The following is a 16,011-nucleotide window of genomic DNA, read 5'->3' on the forward strand; positions in this document are numbered from 1 at the left end:
TTGATCTGTCTCCGTTACCTTGCCTATCTCAAGTATTCTGACACTTGGAGGTAGTAGAACCCGTTCACCGAGGTTGAGGCAATCGATGAATTTGGATCGCATTTGCGTTAGGATCCAGGCGCACTTGGGCAGGATTGCCTTATTAGGACTTGCTGACACTTCAGGGATGATGTTGATCTTGCTTGATCAGCCTCACCTATATGAGCTGCGACAGTGGTTCGACGCTGTCTTCGTTCAGGCGACTCGCTGCAAGATCCCAGGTCGGGACATAAGTTACCTCGGGTAGATGCGAGAGACCAACTTGCGACTTATCAATACAGACTAAAATTCCTCTCCTCGCGACTTGAAGAGCAGTATGCTATATCTTGGAACCGCGACCCTTGCGAGGTTGTTCCGGGGAAAACACCATGCACGAAGCTGTCCGAGACGTCGCCAGTCCCTATACGAATTCGCTCCACAGCCTCCCACCTCTAGCCCCAACATCTGCAAAGCTTATCGCAGACTGTGGCCCCTCGCTCTCGACGATGTACCCCTTCTCGCATTTTGTGAAGTGCACCTTCTCCTGCTCAATTTCGTAGAAGTTGTCGAAGTACGGGTCGAGTGCATCGTGCAGATTCTGAACATCGCCAGATGGATGGAGCGTTTCCCATGGATGTGTGCAAGAGCGAGCTTGACATGATTTCAGGACAAGGAGGAGGGCGTCAAGGCGCGAGAGGAGGCGGTGGAAGCTTGTAGATTTGCCAGTTTGATGCGATGAGGTGGTCTGTTTGGTAAGGAGGTGGGCAGTGTTTGTAAAGAAGAATTGGGCGGAATGGTCTGTTGCGTCGTACAGGTTATTGAGCTCGTAGGGATCGGTCTAAATCCCAATATTAGTAAGGTTCAGCAGGTGCAAACGAAGATACGTACATTGAGATCATACAGTTGATGCTCCCCGCTGCACCAGACCGAGTAGTAAACGTTGTAGTCCTCGCCAATGAGCCTCATTGCTTTGTAAGTATTGTTCCAGAAAAACCTCTGGTCGTATTCGCCCTCTGAAAGAGCAAAGCCCCAGTACTCCACGTTTACATGCTCTTTCCGCGGATAGAAGTCTGCAAATCTGGTTTCATCTTTACTATGGCCGTGGATATCAATGGGAGAGCCATCAAAGTCTTCCCGCAGTCCGCCATGAGCGAGTGTGAGGAAGGTGGGAGCCAGGTCAGTGTGAGAAGTCACAGCATGGCTGACTTGGCCCTTGGCTACACCAGGACCTCGAACGATCAGTGGTATGTTAATGTCTGTTTCGAAACCGCATTCTTTTCCAGGCTGCATTCTGTGTTGACCGATGTGATAGCCGTTATCGGATGAGTAGAAAATGTAAGTGTCTTCCAGGATTTGCGCGTCGGACAGTCGTGCGACAACGCCATCGATGATCTCGTCCACAGCTTGCAGAGCCCTGAGCCGATTACGGTAGAAATGATCATTGACGTCCACGTTAGTCTGGTTCTGCTTTGGTAGGGTTGAGATCCATGACACTCCGCTTGGCTAGGAGCAATTTGTTAGCATAGTCGATCAATTGACCAAATAGAAGAAATACCTCGTCTGGATTGAAATTGGGTGTTCTTGGAACCACTGCGTCACTGAAGAGGTGTTCATGTCGTTTCGCAGGTACTGGTGGAGTTGTCTTGATGTTGTGGACAGATTCATTGTTACCGAACCAGTCCTCCGAAAATACGACATTGCTGTGAGGAGCGATCGGTGCGATGGTCAGAAAAAAGGGGCGCTCTGCAGCGATGGCATCCTCCAAAAATCCGTATGCTTTCCTGGCAAGGACATCGGTCGAATATTCCCCTTCGTGGCTAACTGGAGCATCCTGATTCCGCTGGAAAGAAGCATTTAGATATTCATAGGTGAAGGGGTCGAGAAGAAAGTCAGAGCCGTTAAAGCCTGATGGGAATGGCGAATCGTAGTTGGAAACAGTATGAGCGTTGAAAAGCTTCCCAGTGTAATAGGTGTTATAGCCAGCTTCTTGGAGCCATAGTGGTAGCCATGCTTCGTTGAAGCCTTGACTCACAAATTTAGGGTATCCGCCTGCGTCGGAGTTAGGAATTTATTCAATCATGACAGGCACCCCAGGCTCAGGAGGCAAGTCTACCATATGGAGGATTAACGTCTGTGACATTTGTGTTGTGCGCTGCTCTTCCAGTCCAGAGGTTGACTCGCGAAGGACAGCACAGGGCTATAGTGCAGTAATGGCGCGCAAAGGTTGTGCCTTGGTCTGCCAAATGCTTCTGTAAGTAAGGCATATACGCCAGCGAGTCCATATGCAGATCTTGGTCATCGGTAAGGATGAACACGGTGTTCGGACGCCTCTGGTGCAGTCGAGCGCCATTGCTCATGCCAACCTGGCTCAGCAACAAGATGGCTGTCGCTGGAATCAACATGGTGAGGCAAATGGATGAAATCGATCGCTGCAACCAAAGCAGCGCGCAGATACACGAATTCTGCTGCTTGATCAAGATGCAGAAAGTCGAGATCCGTCTGCTGCATCACCGGAGTCATAAGCATTTTCGTCCATTCTGTGTCTAGATGACTCTCAAGTGTGTGCTGGGCCTGGGTTGGGAGATGCCTATCAATCCGATGCTCGGCCTTGGGTATTGCGCAATTATCCTCAGCAGTCACGATCTTCTTTGAGTGCCGATGTGCCGGTGCTCAGGCGGTAGAAGGTCAGCATGTGCATATTCTCAGGCGCTGCATAGCAATGGCTTTTCGCTGAAGATTATGGCGCCATTCAACTGCTTGCTGATGTGATATTCGGAGGCCACTTACGTAGTACAGTACTACAGTAGTACTAGGGCCCATACGTGTTCTGCCAAGGCTCTGTGCCAAGATAGGTCAGGTGACTTACTACTACTAGGACTACTGAGCGTCACGGGGGATATTGAATACCAGTACTAGTAGCTGTAGCTACTCGAAACCTCCACAATCAATCATCTCTCCTCATTTCAAACTGAGGACATAGTCCGGCATCGGGCCGAGGCCGGATCAAAAAAATTCATTGCCGATTGCGACCAAAAACCAAAAAACCACTATTTTGCCCTACAGCCCAACGCAAAAGAGGTTATTTCAACCCAAGCAAAGCCAAATCGGTGTATCGAGACCAGCTTAGTCGTAGATAGGTTCAAAACGTACTGATACAAGCAGAATCTAATTTGAAGCATGTCGATATTGTGGTTGGTGGAGGATGCTAGAAAGAGGAGTGCTAAAACTGCCCCCAATTAGCTGCTACGCTTGCATATGTGGTTTATCAAGCTTTTGCTGTTGTTCAACATACGTGAAAATGTCGCCAAATCCTGCTCCGACCGACAGCCCGAGGCTGCAATAAAACCGTTGCCATTTGCACTAAAAATGCCAGCAGCACTTTTTACATCTCGCCATGTCGAAAATGCCAGTTGCGATAGGATGTTGCACGTCTTTCGTTCGAGCCACGGTTCAGTGATGATAGAGAGTCATGGATGAATCTGGCGAGAGAGAGGCCTTGTTACCTGACGGCGCTTCTGATCGGAAACGAAGGACCGAATATGAATCGACATTGAGAAGACGGTTGTCGTCAAATCTGCCGCCTTACCATGAGGATCATACATCTTCCTCAGAACCTTCCTCAACATTAGCCATCAGGGTTGTAGTTCCTATCTCTCTACTAGGTACGTCTCGACACAAGTCTTGACCTTTTCAGCTAATCCTTTGTGTAGGTGTCTTTGTTGCCAACGCGGACGGATCTCTTGTCGTCGCATCAAGCCAGCAAATTGCATCCGAGTTCAACGCTATGTTTGACGCACAATGGCTCGTCACAAGCTTCGTCCTCGCCCAGTGTGCTTCTCAACCCTTGTACGGCAAATTGAGTGATGTGTTCGGACGGAAAATCAACCTCGTTGTCGCCTATACTTTCTTCGCGGTGGGATGTTTCGTCTGCGGCTTTGGTCATGCCTATTGGCAGGTCCTCTCAGGTCGAGCAATATCCGGAGTTGGCGGCGCTGGCATGACCGCATTAGTCTCAATCATAATCGCCGACATGGTTCCTGTTCGAGATGTCGCAGCCTGGAGGAGCTATGTCAACGTCGCAGCGACCACTGGCCGTGCATTGGGAGGGCCAGTTGGTGGATGGCTCTGCGATACGATAGGGTGGCGCTGGTGCTTCTACGGCCAGGTGCCTTTGGCAGTAATTGGGCTCGTACTCATCATGTGGAAGATGCCAACAAGACAATCCGCGATGCTGAATGTTGAAGAGCAATCACTGACACAGAAGTGGAAGAGGGTCGATGTTATTGGTGCAATTGCCATGGCTTCTGCTATAAGTGCCTTCCTAATCACCCTGGATTTTGCTGCTGGAGAGTCGTCACCCTCGCACGTCCTGGTCTCTGGGTTCTTGTTTCTACTTATGGCAACCATTTTTTGCGTCATCGAGAAGTCTTGGGCCAAAGAGCCGATTCTTCCCCTGCATCTTCTTACAACACGACCAGCCTTGACTGCCTATCTGCTAGCTGGCTTCCAGGTCGCCGCCCAGTACGGTGTCTTCTACTCCACACCACTGTACTACCAGATCGTGGCCCATAGCACCGTAGCGAAAGCCGGCCTCCGTCTTGTTCCGGCCGTCGTAGGCAACGCTACCGCCGGTCTTCTATCAGGATGGATCATCTCACGCACAGGCCGTTACAAACCTCTGACAATCTTGTCCAGCGCCATTGCCTGTCTCGGATACACGCTTGTAACAATCCGATGGCGCGGAAGTTCGAATTGGGCGGAAACTCTATACATATTCTGCGGTGGGTTCGGATCGGGTGCGATCCAGTCTACTACCTTTATCCATCTGGCAGCAAGCCTCGATCCGGAGGACATGGCGATTGCCGGCACCACGCTCTATCTTGCGCAAAACCTGTTTCTGTTGATCGGCATCCAATCTGCCACGACGATCTTGCATGCTCAGCTGAAGGGGATGTTGGACGTTTTGCTCGAGGGCGTGAAACGCAAAGCAGAAGTTCGAATTCTATGTTAGACTGGCGCGACACCTCTGCTGACCATGTTGCAGATCATTGAGCTCGCAATATCTAGCGTCAGAGCGATTCGACAGCTACCCGCTCACATTGAAGCGATTGTTGTGCGAGCATACATCAACAGTCTTACCTGGACCTTTGGTAAATCCCGTAACTTCCATTCCTTTTCTCTATTCCGCTGATTTGGCTTAGGGGCTTCCTTGGTCTATGCTTTGCTGGGCTTGTTTGCTGGCATCACCCTCCGAGAAAGCCGGCTCAATTGAACGGTTGGATATAGCAACGCGGCTCAAATAGATATAATTGTAGTCGAGAAATATAGAACTAGCTAACAAATACAATGCAGAGTCTGAAATCACTGATAGTGCAAATGAGAAATATAGTGTGTACTCTGTCCTTGTCACCCGAACATCGTGCCTCGTGCCATCATCCACCATGCTATAAATCGTCGCCAGAGCCACATTCCTTCAATTCCTTTCTTCAATTCCGCCCGCCAAGCGCATCTACGAGCCAAATCTAAAATCCAGTCTCTTGTTGCCCTTGTCTTTGGTAGTGAGGAGGTAATGGACCCTTCCTTCCCTGCTCATCGAGTTCCAGATCCTGTCTCGTCGGATGTTCTGAAGCGTGTAATAAGCCTTGGCACCGATGAACAGGACTACGTTGTATGCCAGTATTCCCAACAGCACCTTATTTCCGCGGTAGTAGTACGGGCTATCGTCCGCACGATAAATCTGTGAGGAGATGATGTTGGACGCTTGCACCGACATGTTGTATAGGGAGGAGCCCACAGTTCTCGTTTCCACAGACCCCGAGTTTCTCGAAGTCAACGCCACGATGATAGCGTGTGGATAAGGATGGCCGATGAGCAAAGTAGAGAGAAGCCACTTGATCCAGTTGGAATTGGGAAACGTGGGTGGCAAGGTCACGAGTGCGATCAGGAGTGGCAGGGACCAGATTTGTGATATCAGGCCGACGAGGAATCGTTGGTTCAGCTTCTCGGAATACCAAGTCCAGAACAGCAGCTGCAGGATGTATAGAGTGTAAGCGGGAATGGTGAGAAGGTTTGTCTCGAAAGTGTCGAAGCCGAGCGCCTTACAGGTTAGTGTCAAGTAAGCGTGTGGTGGAGTCATCGGGATCAACCAAGTCAAACCAAGGAGGTAGATCGGCCACAAGTCGTAGTCCGTAAGAGCTTTCTTAAAGAGACCCCAGCCGAGACCCTGTCTATTGTGCATGCTGGCCTTACCCGGATCATCTCGCAGAATGCGGGTTACCATGATCGTCTCCTCACGTTCAGTGAACCATCCTTGCTTGGGACGGAAAAGGCCCTTCAGACCAGATCGAGCAGTTTGTGTTGGGGACGCAGGAAGATATAGCCATGTCCAGATACCAATCAGGCCAGTAAGAGTTCCTTCAATAGCGAAGAGATATCGCCATCCTTCATTCAAGGCGCCTTTGCCGCGGAGGTGCAGAATACCGTATCCCAGGAAAGCACTAATGATCTGCGTCGATTGGTATGAGGTCCAAAACCAGCTCAGTCGTCTTGGTAGCTCGGAGTGCTTGTAGAAGTAGCTCAAGTACAAGATAGTGTCAGGGATAAACCCTCCTTCGATCAGACCTAGGAGAAAGCGACAAATATAGAAGCTGGATCTGCCTGTCAATGCTGCTTGAGCGGCAGCGACGATCGACCAAGAAACCATCTGAATTGGAATCCACACATCAGGGCCGAGCTTCTTCGAGACCAACTGGGATGGCAGCTCAGCAAACAGAAACGAGCAGTAGAAAATGGTCATGCCGTTGTTGTAGTCGTTCGTGGTTAGGCCAAGGTCGGGTAGCATATTATCGGAAAGTGCCTGAGCAATGTTGCCTCTGTCGAGTTGCAATGCGAAGAACATCAAACACGCAGCAGCGGCAATTCTCCAATCCAGCTGTTTAAGATGTCAGTGGAGTGTACTTGGTCTTCAGAAGGCCTTACCCGTTTGATCAAGGCTTTCTCTTCTTCCTTAGTCCATACAAAGGTCGGGTCAAAGCGATGAAAGCCTTCATAACTCTCGTCGGGCTTGTAGATTTCAATAGCTTCTGGAGATTGAAAGACGCTGTTTCTCTTCCTCACCAATGTGTCATCGAGAGACTCCTCAGATGATGATGGCGGACTGGTCACCACAGTTTCGTCTCCATCTATGCTAACATAGCTGTAGTCCTTTCCGCCAATCTTCCACCAAGGGGGTGACTGTACCTGCCCAGGAGCCCTGTCGTTGCTGTAAGCGGACTCCAGGGGCGCTTCGATGATTGCAGACTTGTCCATGCTGGATGATGAACGTCTGTCAGGATCTGATTTGCGTGGTGTTGGTCAGTTTCGCTCTGCACGTTCTGAGTGTCACACTTATATAGAAGCAGCTCGCGCTCCGCGCTATCCTGATGGCTTATCAATACTGTAGACTTCATGACTGGATGTAGCCCAAGCGTGTGGACGTGAAAGTTCTGGCCTATCAAGGTTTCGAGCTATATGGAGCTTTCTTGATTCCCAATATCACAAGCATATCCTGAAGTGACCGTTTTGCCATGCTCTTGAACGACGATCCGCGATGATTTTTGCCAGTTTTGGCTATCAAAGCCGAAGCATATGGTGCGATGGCTCTCCGAGCCCTCTTCTGGCTAGAAAGCCAGTGCCACCGGCTGCCCCGAGTCGCACGAGTGATCTTGAGAAGTCAGCTAAATGGAAGGGCCAATTCATATGGCGAGATCTTGCGAGTGATGCTCCATTGCCTCTAATCTTGGGGTGTTTAGCTATCGTTTCGAGCAGGCTTTCCCATGCATGAGGGCTAACACATTCAATGGTAGACTAGTTCACCTTGCGCCGTCAAGCAGCTTCTTTTGGAGGATCATCAAGTCAAAGATACCGATATCGCTCGCGAGTGGACGCCGCTGAAAAGCTCGAATGCGGCACATCTCCCCCACGCCTCTTGCCCGTCATTTTGGAAGAAAGCACGCAATATCATGAAAGAAACTCGCAGACGGAGTTCAAGATAAGGGTGCTGACATAACTGTCGCACTAACCACGTCTGGCTTTAGCATTAACTACTGTCATTCCAGATTGACCATCATATCCAACAGGTTTCGGATTCGTAGATCATCAACCGTAGGTTTGATATCAATAAACACGCCGGTGATATCGTATTGCTGACGCGAAGGTCCTTGTATGCGCTTGTAATGAGCGGCTCGTGCACTAATCGAGCACAAGAACATTGCTCGGAAGTCTGGACTTGGCTTGAAATTGATACGCAATTATTGGTGAAAAATACAGTGGTTCGATGTGCCGTGAGAAGAGGGACACATCAACCACTCCACAAAAGGATTTCGAACCAGTTTTAGTTGATGTGTCCTTACTGACTTCGTGAGGGCCTAGACCGACTGATCGGACAGAAAAATCCTGAATGGAGACAGAAAACAGTTCTACTGATCCATGTAGCGGCTGCGCTTTCTTCTTGTGTCGAGTTCTTTCACCAGACTCGGCTTTCATGTCATCGTCAGGACCTGAATTCTGACTTAGGCTGCATTATGCGATTCAACCACTCTTCTCTTGTAAAAGCACGCAATGTCGAAATGGTATTGTGTCTTCATCTTATCTCATGACCTGCAAGAGAGCTCCTTGTCCGGCTAGTTGTGGTAAGGAGTGGCGTGTATACACTTCTAAACTTGAGTCTGGCCGGACGGGCTATCGCACAATTTGACATGACCAGACCAACGCCTCACATATGCATTCGAGGAGAAGGAGCAAAACAATGTATCTGGTCACAGATGATCAGCACTGTTTTATGGTTAAAGGCAGAGTCTAGATTGTCTCGGCTATTTGTGTGACTGGAACATAAAAAGGGACAGATTTAGGTCTTTAACAACTTCGGGAAATTGCACAAGTTTCCATTAGACTGACAATTAAGCTGTTGCATGTTCCTCAGATCGCGCCTGGGCTTCCGACTTGCTATAGTGTCAAAGTAGAGTCTCTCTCCAAAACCCACAACTCGATTCCCGAAGCGCTCACCAAGCCCATCATATTCGAAAGTGGAAATATGGAACACACTGCGGTTGGCCCAGATTGCTACAAGCAACATCGTCAGCATGCTTCTCCTGCTCATGATAGGCTTACGTTTGGTGCTCGTGGATATCATTCTCAATCCTCCACTCAAATCTTACCTGAATATTTGATTCTCCAGAATCACATGTGTACGTCTCTTGATCAGTTCCTGGCTCCCGTTCTTTGTCAATTCATTGATGACTTTGGGAAAGCTCCCCCGTGCAAAGATGCTTTTCCAGCCTGTCACAGGATTGGTTCGCACAAGGGGATGCATCGCAGTCAGCTCACCACCCAAATTATCTGAAAATTCTCTAGGCTCAGTGTACAGCGTCGTATGTCCCTCCCTGACAGCTCGAAGGCATTCATCACCTATAAAAGTTGACGACAGTCGTCAAAGAATCTTTGGTAAGCTGGCAAAAACAATCATAAATATCATAACCACTCGCCCAGAGAGCATCGCCGCCCGTGCTGGGTAGCGGTGTCAGGCGTAGAGATTTATAGTGGGCAGGGCACGCTTCAATCTGGATATCTGAATGCATTGTGCTGAACACCCTTTAACGTGTGGTAGGCTCATCTTCACCGTAGAACTTTTACGCTGCGGTGACGATATGCTCGAGACCTGATCATCGGCAACACCGAACTCAGCGGGGTAGTTCAAGACCGAATGAGTGTGAAGTGTTAATGTTGCGGGCTGCTGGTGAGTTCTCCAAGCCTTTGAGTGAAGGTCTTTTGAAGCTCGTTTGAGAGATTGTTCTGCACACGAAAGAAAACTACGCCGCGCTCCGGCACTGTTGCTTTCAAGTTTCCATGAGCTTAATAAAAATCATCTAGAAGAACATGGACATGGAGAATGTACGCCATGAGTGACAGCAGAGACAAGAAAACCTATTTGTCATGGCAAGGTCGAAGTAAGTCATCAGCACTGGACGTTTTTAGAACGTGGTCAACAATATTCACTTTAGGATATTCCCTGCCAACAACTGAAGTGGTTTCTTCAAAGCTTTGATGTCTGTTGCTCTCCTCTCTGGCCTTTGCTGAACTCTCTATAGATGACTGCGCACGAAGGGACGCACTCTTAATCTGACAGCTCGAGGTTTTCTGCAAGATATTGATATCCTATGCATGTTGAGGTGATGAAACTGGTTAAACTGGTTGTTCGTTGTTGAGACAATCAATGTTCTCAAGATTGTCGTCGTGATTAAAATTGTCATCGTCATCGGGATTGTCGTCGTGATAATCGAAATTGTTATCGACATGGGTATAGTCATTGTCTTGGAGAGCATCATCTCATCGAGCTTGTCGTCATGGTCATCATCATAATGATCGTTCTCTTTGTTAGCCCACGGCTTCTCTGGGCGAGTGGAATATTGCCTGGGCTTTCGGTGTTTATCCGACTCGTGAGAAGCCGCGGATGGAGAAATCTCTTTCCTAAGATATATATGTCGTTTAGCATATTTCCCGAGAGAAGGCTTTTCATGATCGGGATTATTATCATCGCCAATATCTTGACCGTCATCCTCTTAATTGGCCCAGAGCTTTTCTGAGCGAGTGGAAGGTTAGCTGAGTTTTCTGTGCTCGTTGGAGCCATGAGAAGCAGTGGTTGGAGCCATGATCCAGTTTCCGGAAGAACCAGGGCTACTCAAATATAAGAATCACCTGGGCATATAGCTACAATTAATCCTAGCTCTCCTAATGTTCATTCTATAGTCTCTGATGGTGCAAACTTTAGTAAGCATAATAACGTAGTAAGGCGTCATGGTACAATCCAGGCGATATTGGTGCAATAACATCTTTGTTAGATAATTCATTAGCCAAATTAGATAAATCGCAAATTTCACACCAGTGCGCGGGACAATTGGTGATTGTGCCCGTTGCAGGACGAAAAGTTGCCGACCTGGTATCTGCTACCAGAGAATTCCTTTGACATCACAAACAATAATGTTGGCACCTCAAACCTCCGTTATATCCATCAAACCTCAGCATCCTTCAGAAATTTACCTATCTCCGCTGCAATCTCCTCTGCCCACGTGATTGAGGCAAAATGTCCGCCATCCACAAACTTCACCACTGCATCCGGCAAGTCCTGCTTGAACGCTTCCGCCCCAGGAGAGATAAAGATCTCGTCATTCTTGCCCCATATGGCCAGAAGTGGGAGCTTCTGCCTACCCAACCATGCCTGCCACTCAGGATACAACTTGACGTTCGTGCGGTAGTCATAGAAGAGATCCAGTTGGATGTCCTGGTTGCCAGGGCGGAGGAGGAGGTTATAGTCGCGCTCATATGTTGCAGCAGCATTAATCTTGTTAACGCGATCCGGGGTTTCGCCGTTTGTATATTGCCATTTTGTAGGATCATAGGTAAGCAGGGCCGAACGCAGCTCTTCGCGGATGGAGGCTGAGTTATTGCTGGTCCAGAACTCGCGGAAAGGATCCCAGAAAGCCCCTAGGCCTTGGTTATTAGGTCGTTACCATTTTGGGAGATGATGGCTTTGGTTTTGAGATTGTGCTTGGTGAAGAGACGAAATGCCACCGGCGCCCCATAGTCGAAGATGTAGGTTGCGGCTACCTCGGAGATATTTTTGGCGGCCAGGAAAGAGGAGATGGTGACGGCAAGGTTGGCAAAGGTGTAGGTGTAGTTTGGAGAGACGGAGGTGAAGCCGAAGCCGGGTAAGTCCGGGGCGAGGACGTGGTAGCCTTGATCTGTTATAAGAGGAATTAAGCGGGAGAACTGGCTCGAAGCAGTGGGAAACCCGTGGAGAAGGAGGATTGTTGGGGCGGCTTTGGCGGTACCGTGCTGAGCTTTGGGAAAGGCTTCTAGATAGTTGATTCCAATGTCGGACGGAAGGCTAAGGAAAGAGGAAACAAGGAATTCCATTTGGGCTTAGGTTGGATTGAATGGCGGACCAGATTAGACGTTGGAGCGGATAGGAGAGCTTATATTCTAGCAAGAGAAACCGAGAGAAATCAAAAAGAAACCGACAAGTGCAGAAAGAACATGTTTGTGCATGTCAGAGGAATAAGACAATGTTAAATACTGTGATGACTCGCCATCGATGTGGTTATCTTCAACTTGCATGCGCCGCTTTATCATGTCTTCAGTCATACATGGAACCGTCCTGCCTGATCGATGCAAAACTACGTTCTCGGCCAACATGATGAAGAGTCTAAGCAAAGCGTAAAAAGGATTGTGGTTGGGCTTGGCCAATGGAGAGCCCGGAAGGGCTGCTGACAAATCCATTGCATGAGGCTTTAAGCGGCATGTTCCCATTCGCTCATCCAGGCCTGACGCCTTATGATTTCGGCACTTCTTCTGCAGATTTAATTGGTTAACCTGAAACACATCTGTCTCATCCAAGCAGCAAGACCTTTGCTAAATTAGGAATAAGTAGGGTGTAATTTCAGCAATCACACCATTATCCCCTCCGTCCCTGGGTGTGCCTATTAGCGTACTTGGCGTAAAATAAGGTTTTTGAGCCGCATTTGATCGCCATAGCTTTCCGCAGCTGGTTTTAAAATGAATTTTCAACCACCTCCAATGCTACGACCACGTCGAGATACACAAATTCCACTGAGATACAGAGATAACTCACCTCCGCAATTACTACAAAACAACAACCAGCGAAAAAGATGCAGAATTGACCCAAAAAAAGTTGATCGAAATAATGTCGATCAAGCCTTGGCAGTGATAGCACCTGCGCCAGAATGCGCAAATGAACCACCAACACTCATTTCAACAGAACTCCCTCATTTTGAGGCCAATTACGTTCAAAATCGAACTGGAGCTTCACGATACACAGGTTTATCAGAATTGGGCTTTTTTAAGCTCTTTTTTAGCGATTTCGTAGTAGAAATCCTCTTTAAAGAGACTAATTTATACGCCGAATCTCAACTTCAGGATCCTTTATATCCTCCTCTTTCTCTCCCGTCTAAATGTCACTGGGTACCTACTACACCGGCAGAAATACATGTATTTCTGGGCATAAATCTCCATTTTGGCTTGTACCCATTGATAGTACGAACGGACTACTGGAAAATTCACAATCTTGGTCAATTTATGAGTCGAGATCGATTCGAACTCATTCATCGTTATTTTAGCACAAATAGTGCTCCTCCTGCTCCAAACGCACCCTGGTTCTATCGAATTCAACACATAGCTGACCTCATTCGAAATGCCTGTCGAGATGCCTATTATCCCTCCTCTCATATCGCTATTGATGAAGCTATGGTCGCCTTTGCAGGCCGTTCAAGAGTATTATCCCTCCTCTCATATCGCTATTGATGAAGCTATAGTCGCCTTTGTAGGCCGTTCAAGAGATATAATCAAGCTAAAGAACAAGCCTATTGATACCGGCTATAAACTGTGGTGTATTAGCGATCATGGCTATATTTGGAGCTGGCTATTTCATTCTCGAATAGAGGGCGTTGAAACGCTTGAAAAGGGTAGAAAAACAAGCTGGCTGCGCCTGCGCTCTGCAGGCGAAACATATATAGAGGATTTAGCACTTACATTTGCGCTTGTTTTACGTCTTGCAGAATAGCTTCCAAAACAGCTCAAATTCTGTATCTATTTGGATAATCTGTTTCTAAATCTGCCTGTTGCACAGTGCCTTTTAGCTCTAGGGGTTTATTGCATGGGTATAACGCGCAAAAAGGCTGATGGATTTCCTTTACATCTTCAAAGCTATTTTGAGAAAAATAAGCTACTATAGGACTCTACTGTAGCAGAGGTCATTGACAACAACACTCTCTGCTTCGTCTAGCAGGATAATAAGGCCGTCAGCGCTATTTTGACTGCTTATAGCCTCCACAGGGCTAAGGATAAGGTTTAACGTACGCGAAGATGCCCAAAAATAACGTCTGAAAATCAACGAATTTTACTACCTGTTTTTGATGGTTAACTGTTTAAAAAGCTCTTTATTCTAATGGCTATTAATGACTATAACCATCATATAAAGGGCGTGGATCAAGCCAATCAACTACGCGCGGGCTTTACATGCCACAGAAAGCAGAACTATTGAACGTGGTAGCCCTTGTTTTTCTTCCTTATTGACGTTGCTTATACTAACGCTTATTTACTATAGAAATGGAGTAATAACGTGCAGAATCACGATAGCCATAAGATCTTTATGAGCGCCTTGTACGATCAATTACTATATTCAAATAATTCAAAGAAGAAGGAGCAAAAAGAGAAGAAGAAAGAACAATCCCATTCTCAACCCACAACAGTATTTCGGCGCCACCATAAACCTATACAACTCAAACAGCGTGGCTGGTGCGAATGGGGAAAGCGTCATTCATCAGGCTGTTCGCGTAAACGGTCAAATAAACGCAAATTTGGAACCGACATTACAGAATTAACTACCAACGGCGCCAACGAGGGTATTTTAGGAGGCTCCTTCACTCATCAAAGATGCAGTAAATGCCAGATTTGGCTCTGTATCAAAGGAGACTGCTGGCAACAGTATCACAGCTCAATTGAGGCCAATAGCTAGATAGAACAGTCTCAATTCGCCGAAAATAGACGTTTGTTGACGTTTTTGGACCCCTCATAATGATCGACAGCGCTAATAGGCACAAACTACACCCCTGTTCAGGGACGGAGGGGATAGAGCAACCTCTCCCGCAATTCAGCATTTCAAACGCTTACATTATGCTGCTATGATTCTGCCGAGGAATTGTATTATGTGTTTCCGTGATGCAAGGGAAGTATAGCTAGATGCCGGTAGATGTGCTCTGCGCTTTATTTGAGTGATATTCTGGCATTTGTTGACTTCGCATGCGAATATGTACATGCTATGGAGGGCCGAAACTCCACCCGCCAGCACACAATACTCCACATGAGTATCACCTCGTAACATCACCCTAGGGTCTTAGAGAATTGCTTGAAATGCAGCTGGATCCAGACCAAGCGAAATTCCGGCCACCTCTCAGAAAAACCATTATCTGGATGCCACCAGTGCCTAAATGGTTATTCTGCCACTGAGATCAAAGGCACAGTCCCGCTAGCACTTCGCATGGCTCAGTAGTAGCTTGAGTCCTCCCTCGGCAGAATGCACTCTTTCTTCAGACAGGTACTTGTCGCAGTTCCTCTGCAAGCTTTATTAGCTCTACCAGGAGCGAATTCCCCCTAGGAAAATGAATGAGTTCGAAGCATCTCACAGAGCTACCCTGCCTACCATTGGAAGTGTCCGAAGCATGCAATCAAACCTCTGGATACGCGAGAAGAAGACTGTAAAAGGTATGAAAAGCCTACGGAGATATCCTCGAAACAACGTCTATATCGACCTCGTCGGCTCCTCGTTCGCCAAGATGGGAGCTCGATGAGAATCCACCGAAACACCTGCATTACATCTTTAGCAGCTACCACCAGGACTCTTTTCAGGGGCAGACGGAAGATAAGGTTAGTATTATGGCTCAGTCTATCTGTGAAAAGGAGGGTCTCAGAGCTTATTTCACATGACACGAAATGCAATGCCTCGGCTGAAGACCAGGATCTATCAACTGCAGATTTCAACCGAATGTGTGATGTTTTTCGAAGGTCGAAGTTTGTTGCTTTACTCCTACCGGACGATCTGTCCAAGCGGAAATCGGACTGGGATGGTAGCATGTGGACGCTACCGGAAGGATTGCTGCTCCGGGCAAACTTCACGTCTGCACATGGCTCGGGTGCGACATCGGGTGTGATATTAGGCTTATAAACAAGGTTGAGCTCACCAGCGAGTTGTGGGAGGAAGCGTATGAAGGCGGGAAGAAGCCCCAGGCCGCAACCTTGCGGAGCATTTCGAACGATCTATCACCCTCAGTCGTCTGGAGCTTTTCTCTGCCACCGTTTTAGCCCTCAAGGCCAGAACCACCTCCACCGACTATACCAGGGCAGCTTTGGCCTATGCTCTAATGGACCTTCTGCAATTTCGGGTTG

General features: G+C 47.9%; 4 protein-coding genes across 4 annotated transcripts; 1 reads left to right on the forward strand and 3 right to left on the reverse strand.

Moving 5' to 3' along the window:
- Nucleotides 1-439: 439 nt before the first annotated feature.
- Nucleotides 440-2,420, reverse strand: EPUS_01528 (uncharacterized protein; the record flags this gene model as incomplete). The annotated part of the gene is made up of 4 exons (XM_007788666.1): nt 440-856; nt 907-1,521; nt 1,574-2,067; nt 2,132-2,420. 4 exons carry the CDS (start codon nt 2,418-2,420, stop codon nt 440-442), a joined length of 1,815 nt encoding a protein of 604 aa, XP_007786856.1.
- A 1,067-nt stretch (nt 2,421-3,487) lies between these two features.
- EPUS_01529 (uncharacterized protein) lies at nt 3,488-5,290 on the forward strand (the record flags this gene model as incomplete). The annotated part of the gene is made up of 4 exons (XM_007788667.1): nt 3,488-3,680; nt 3,729-5,011; nt 5,063-5,168; nt 5,220-5,290. 4 exons carry the CDS (start codon nt 3,488-3,490, stop codon nt 5,288-5,290), a joined length of 1,653 nt encoding a protein of 550 aa, XP_007786857.1.
- A 237-nt stretch (nt 5,291-5,527) lies between these two features.
- EPUS_01530 (uncharacterized protein) lies at nt 5,528-8,541 on the reverse strand (the record flags this gene model as incomplete). Its single annotated transcript, XM_007788668.1, has 3 exons — nt 5,528-6,949; nt 6,997-7,352; nt 8,409-8,541. 3 exons carry the CDS (start codon nt 8,539-8,541, stop codon nt 5,528-5,530), a joined length of 1,911 nt encoding a protein of 636 aa, XP_007786858.1.
- Nucleotides 8,542-11,062: 2,521 nt separating this feature from the next.
- Nucleotides 11,063-11,967, reverse strand: EPUS_01531 (uncharacterized protein; the record flags this gene model as incomplete). The annotated part of the gene is made up of 2 exons (XM_007788669.1): nt 11,063-11,535; nt 11,562-11,967. The coding sequence occupies 2 exons, from the start codon at nt 11,965-11,967 to the stop codon at nt 11,063-11,065; spliced, it is 879 nt and encodes a 292-aa protein (XP_007786859.1).
- Nucleotides 11,968-16,011: the final 4,044 nt, after the last annotated feature.

The sequence above is a fragment of the Endocarpon pusillum genome, assembly GCF_000464535.1.
Source record: "Endocarpon pusillum Z07020 unplaced genomic scaffold C721943, whole genome shotgun sequence".
NCBI classification, from domain to species: Eukaryota; Fungi; Ascomycota; class Eurotiomycetes; order Verrucariales; family Verrucariaceae; genus Endocarpon; species Endocarpon pusillum.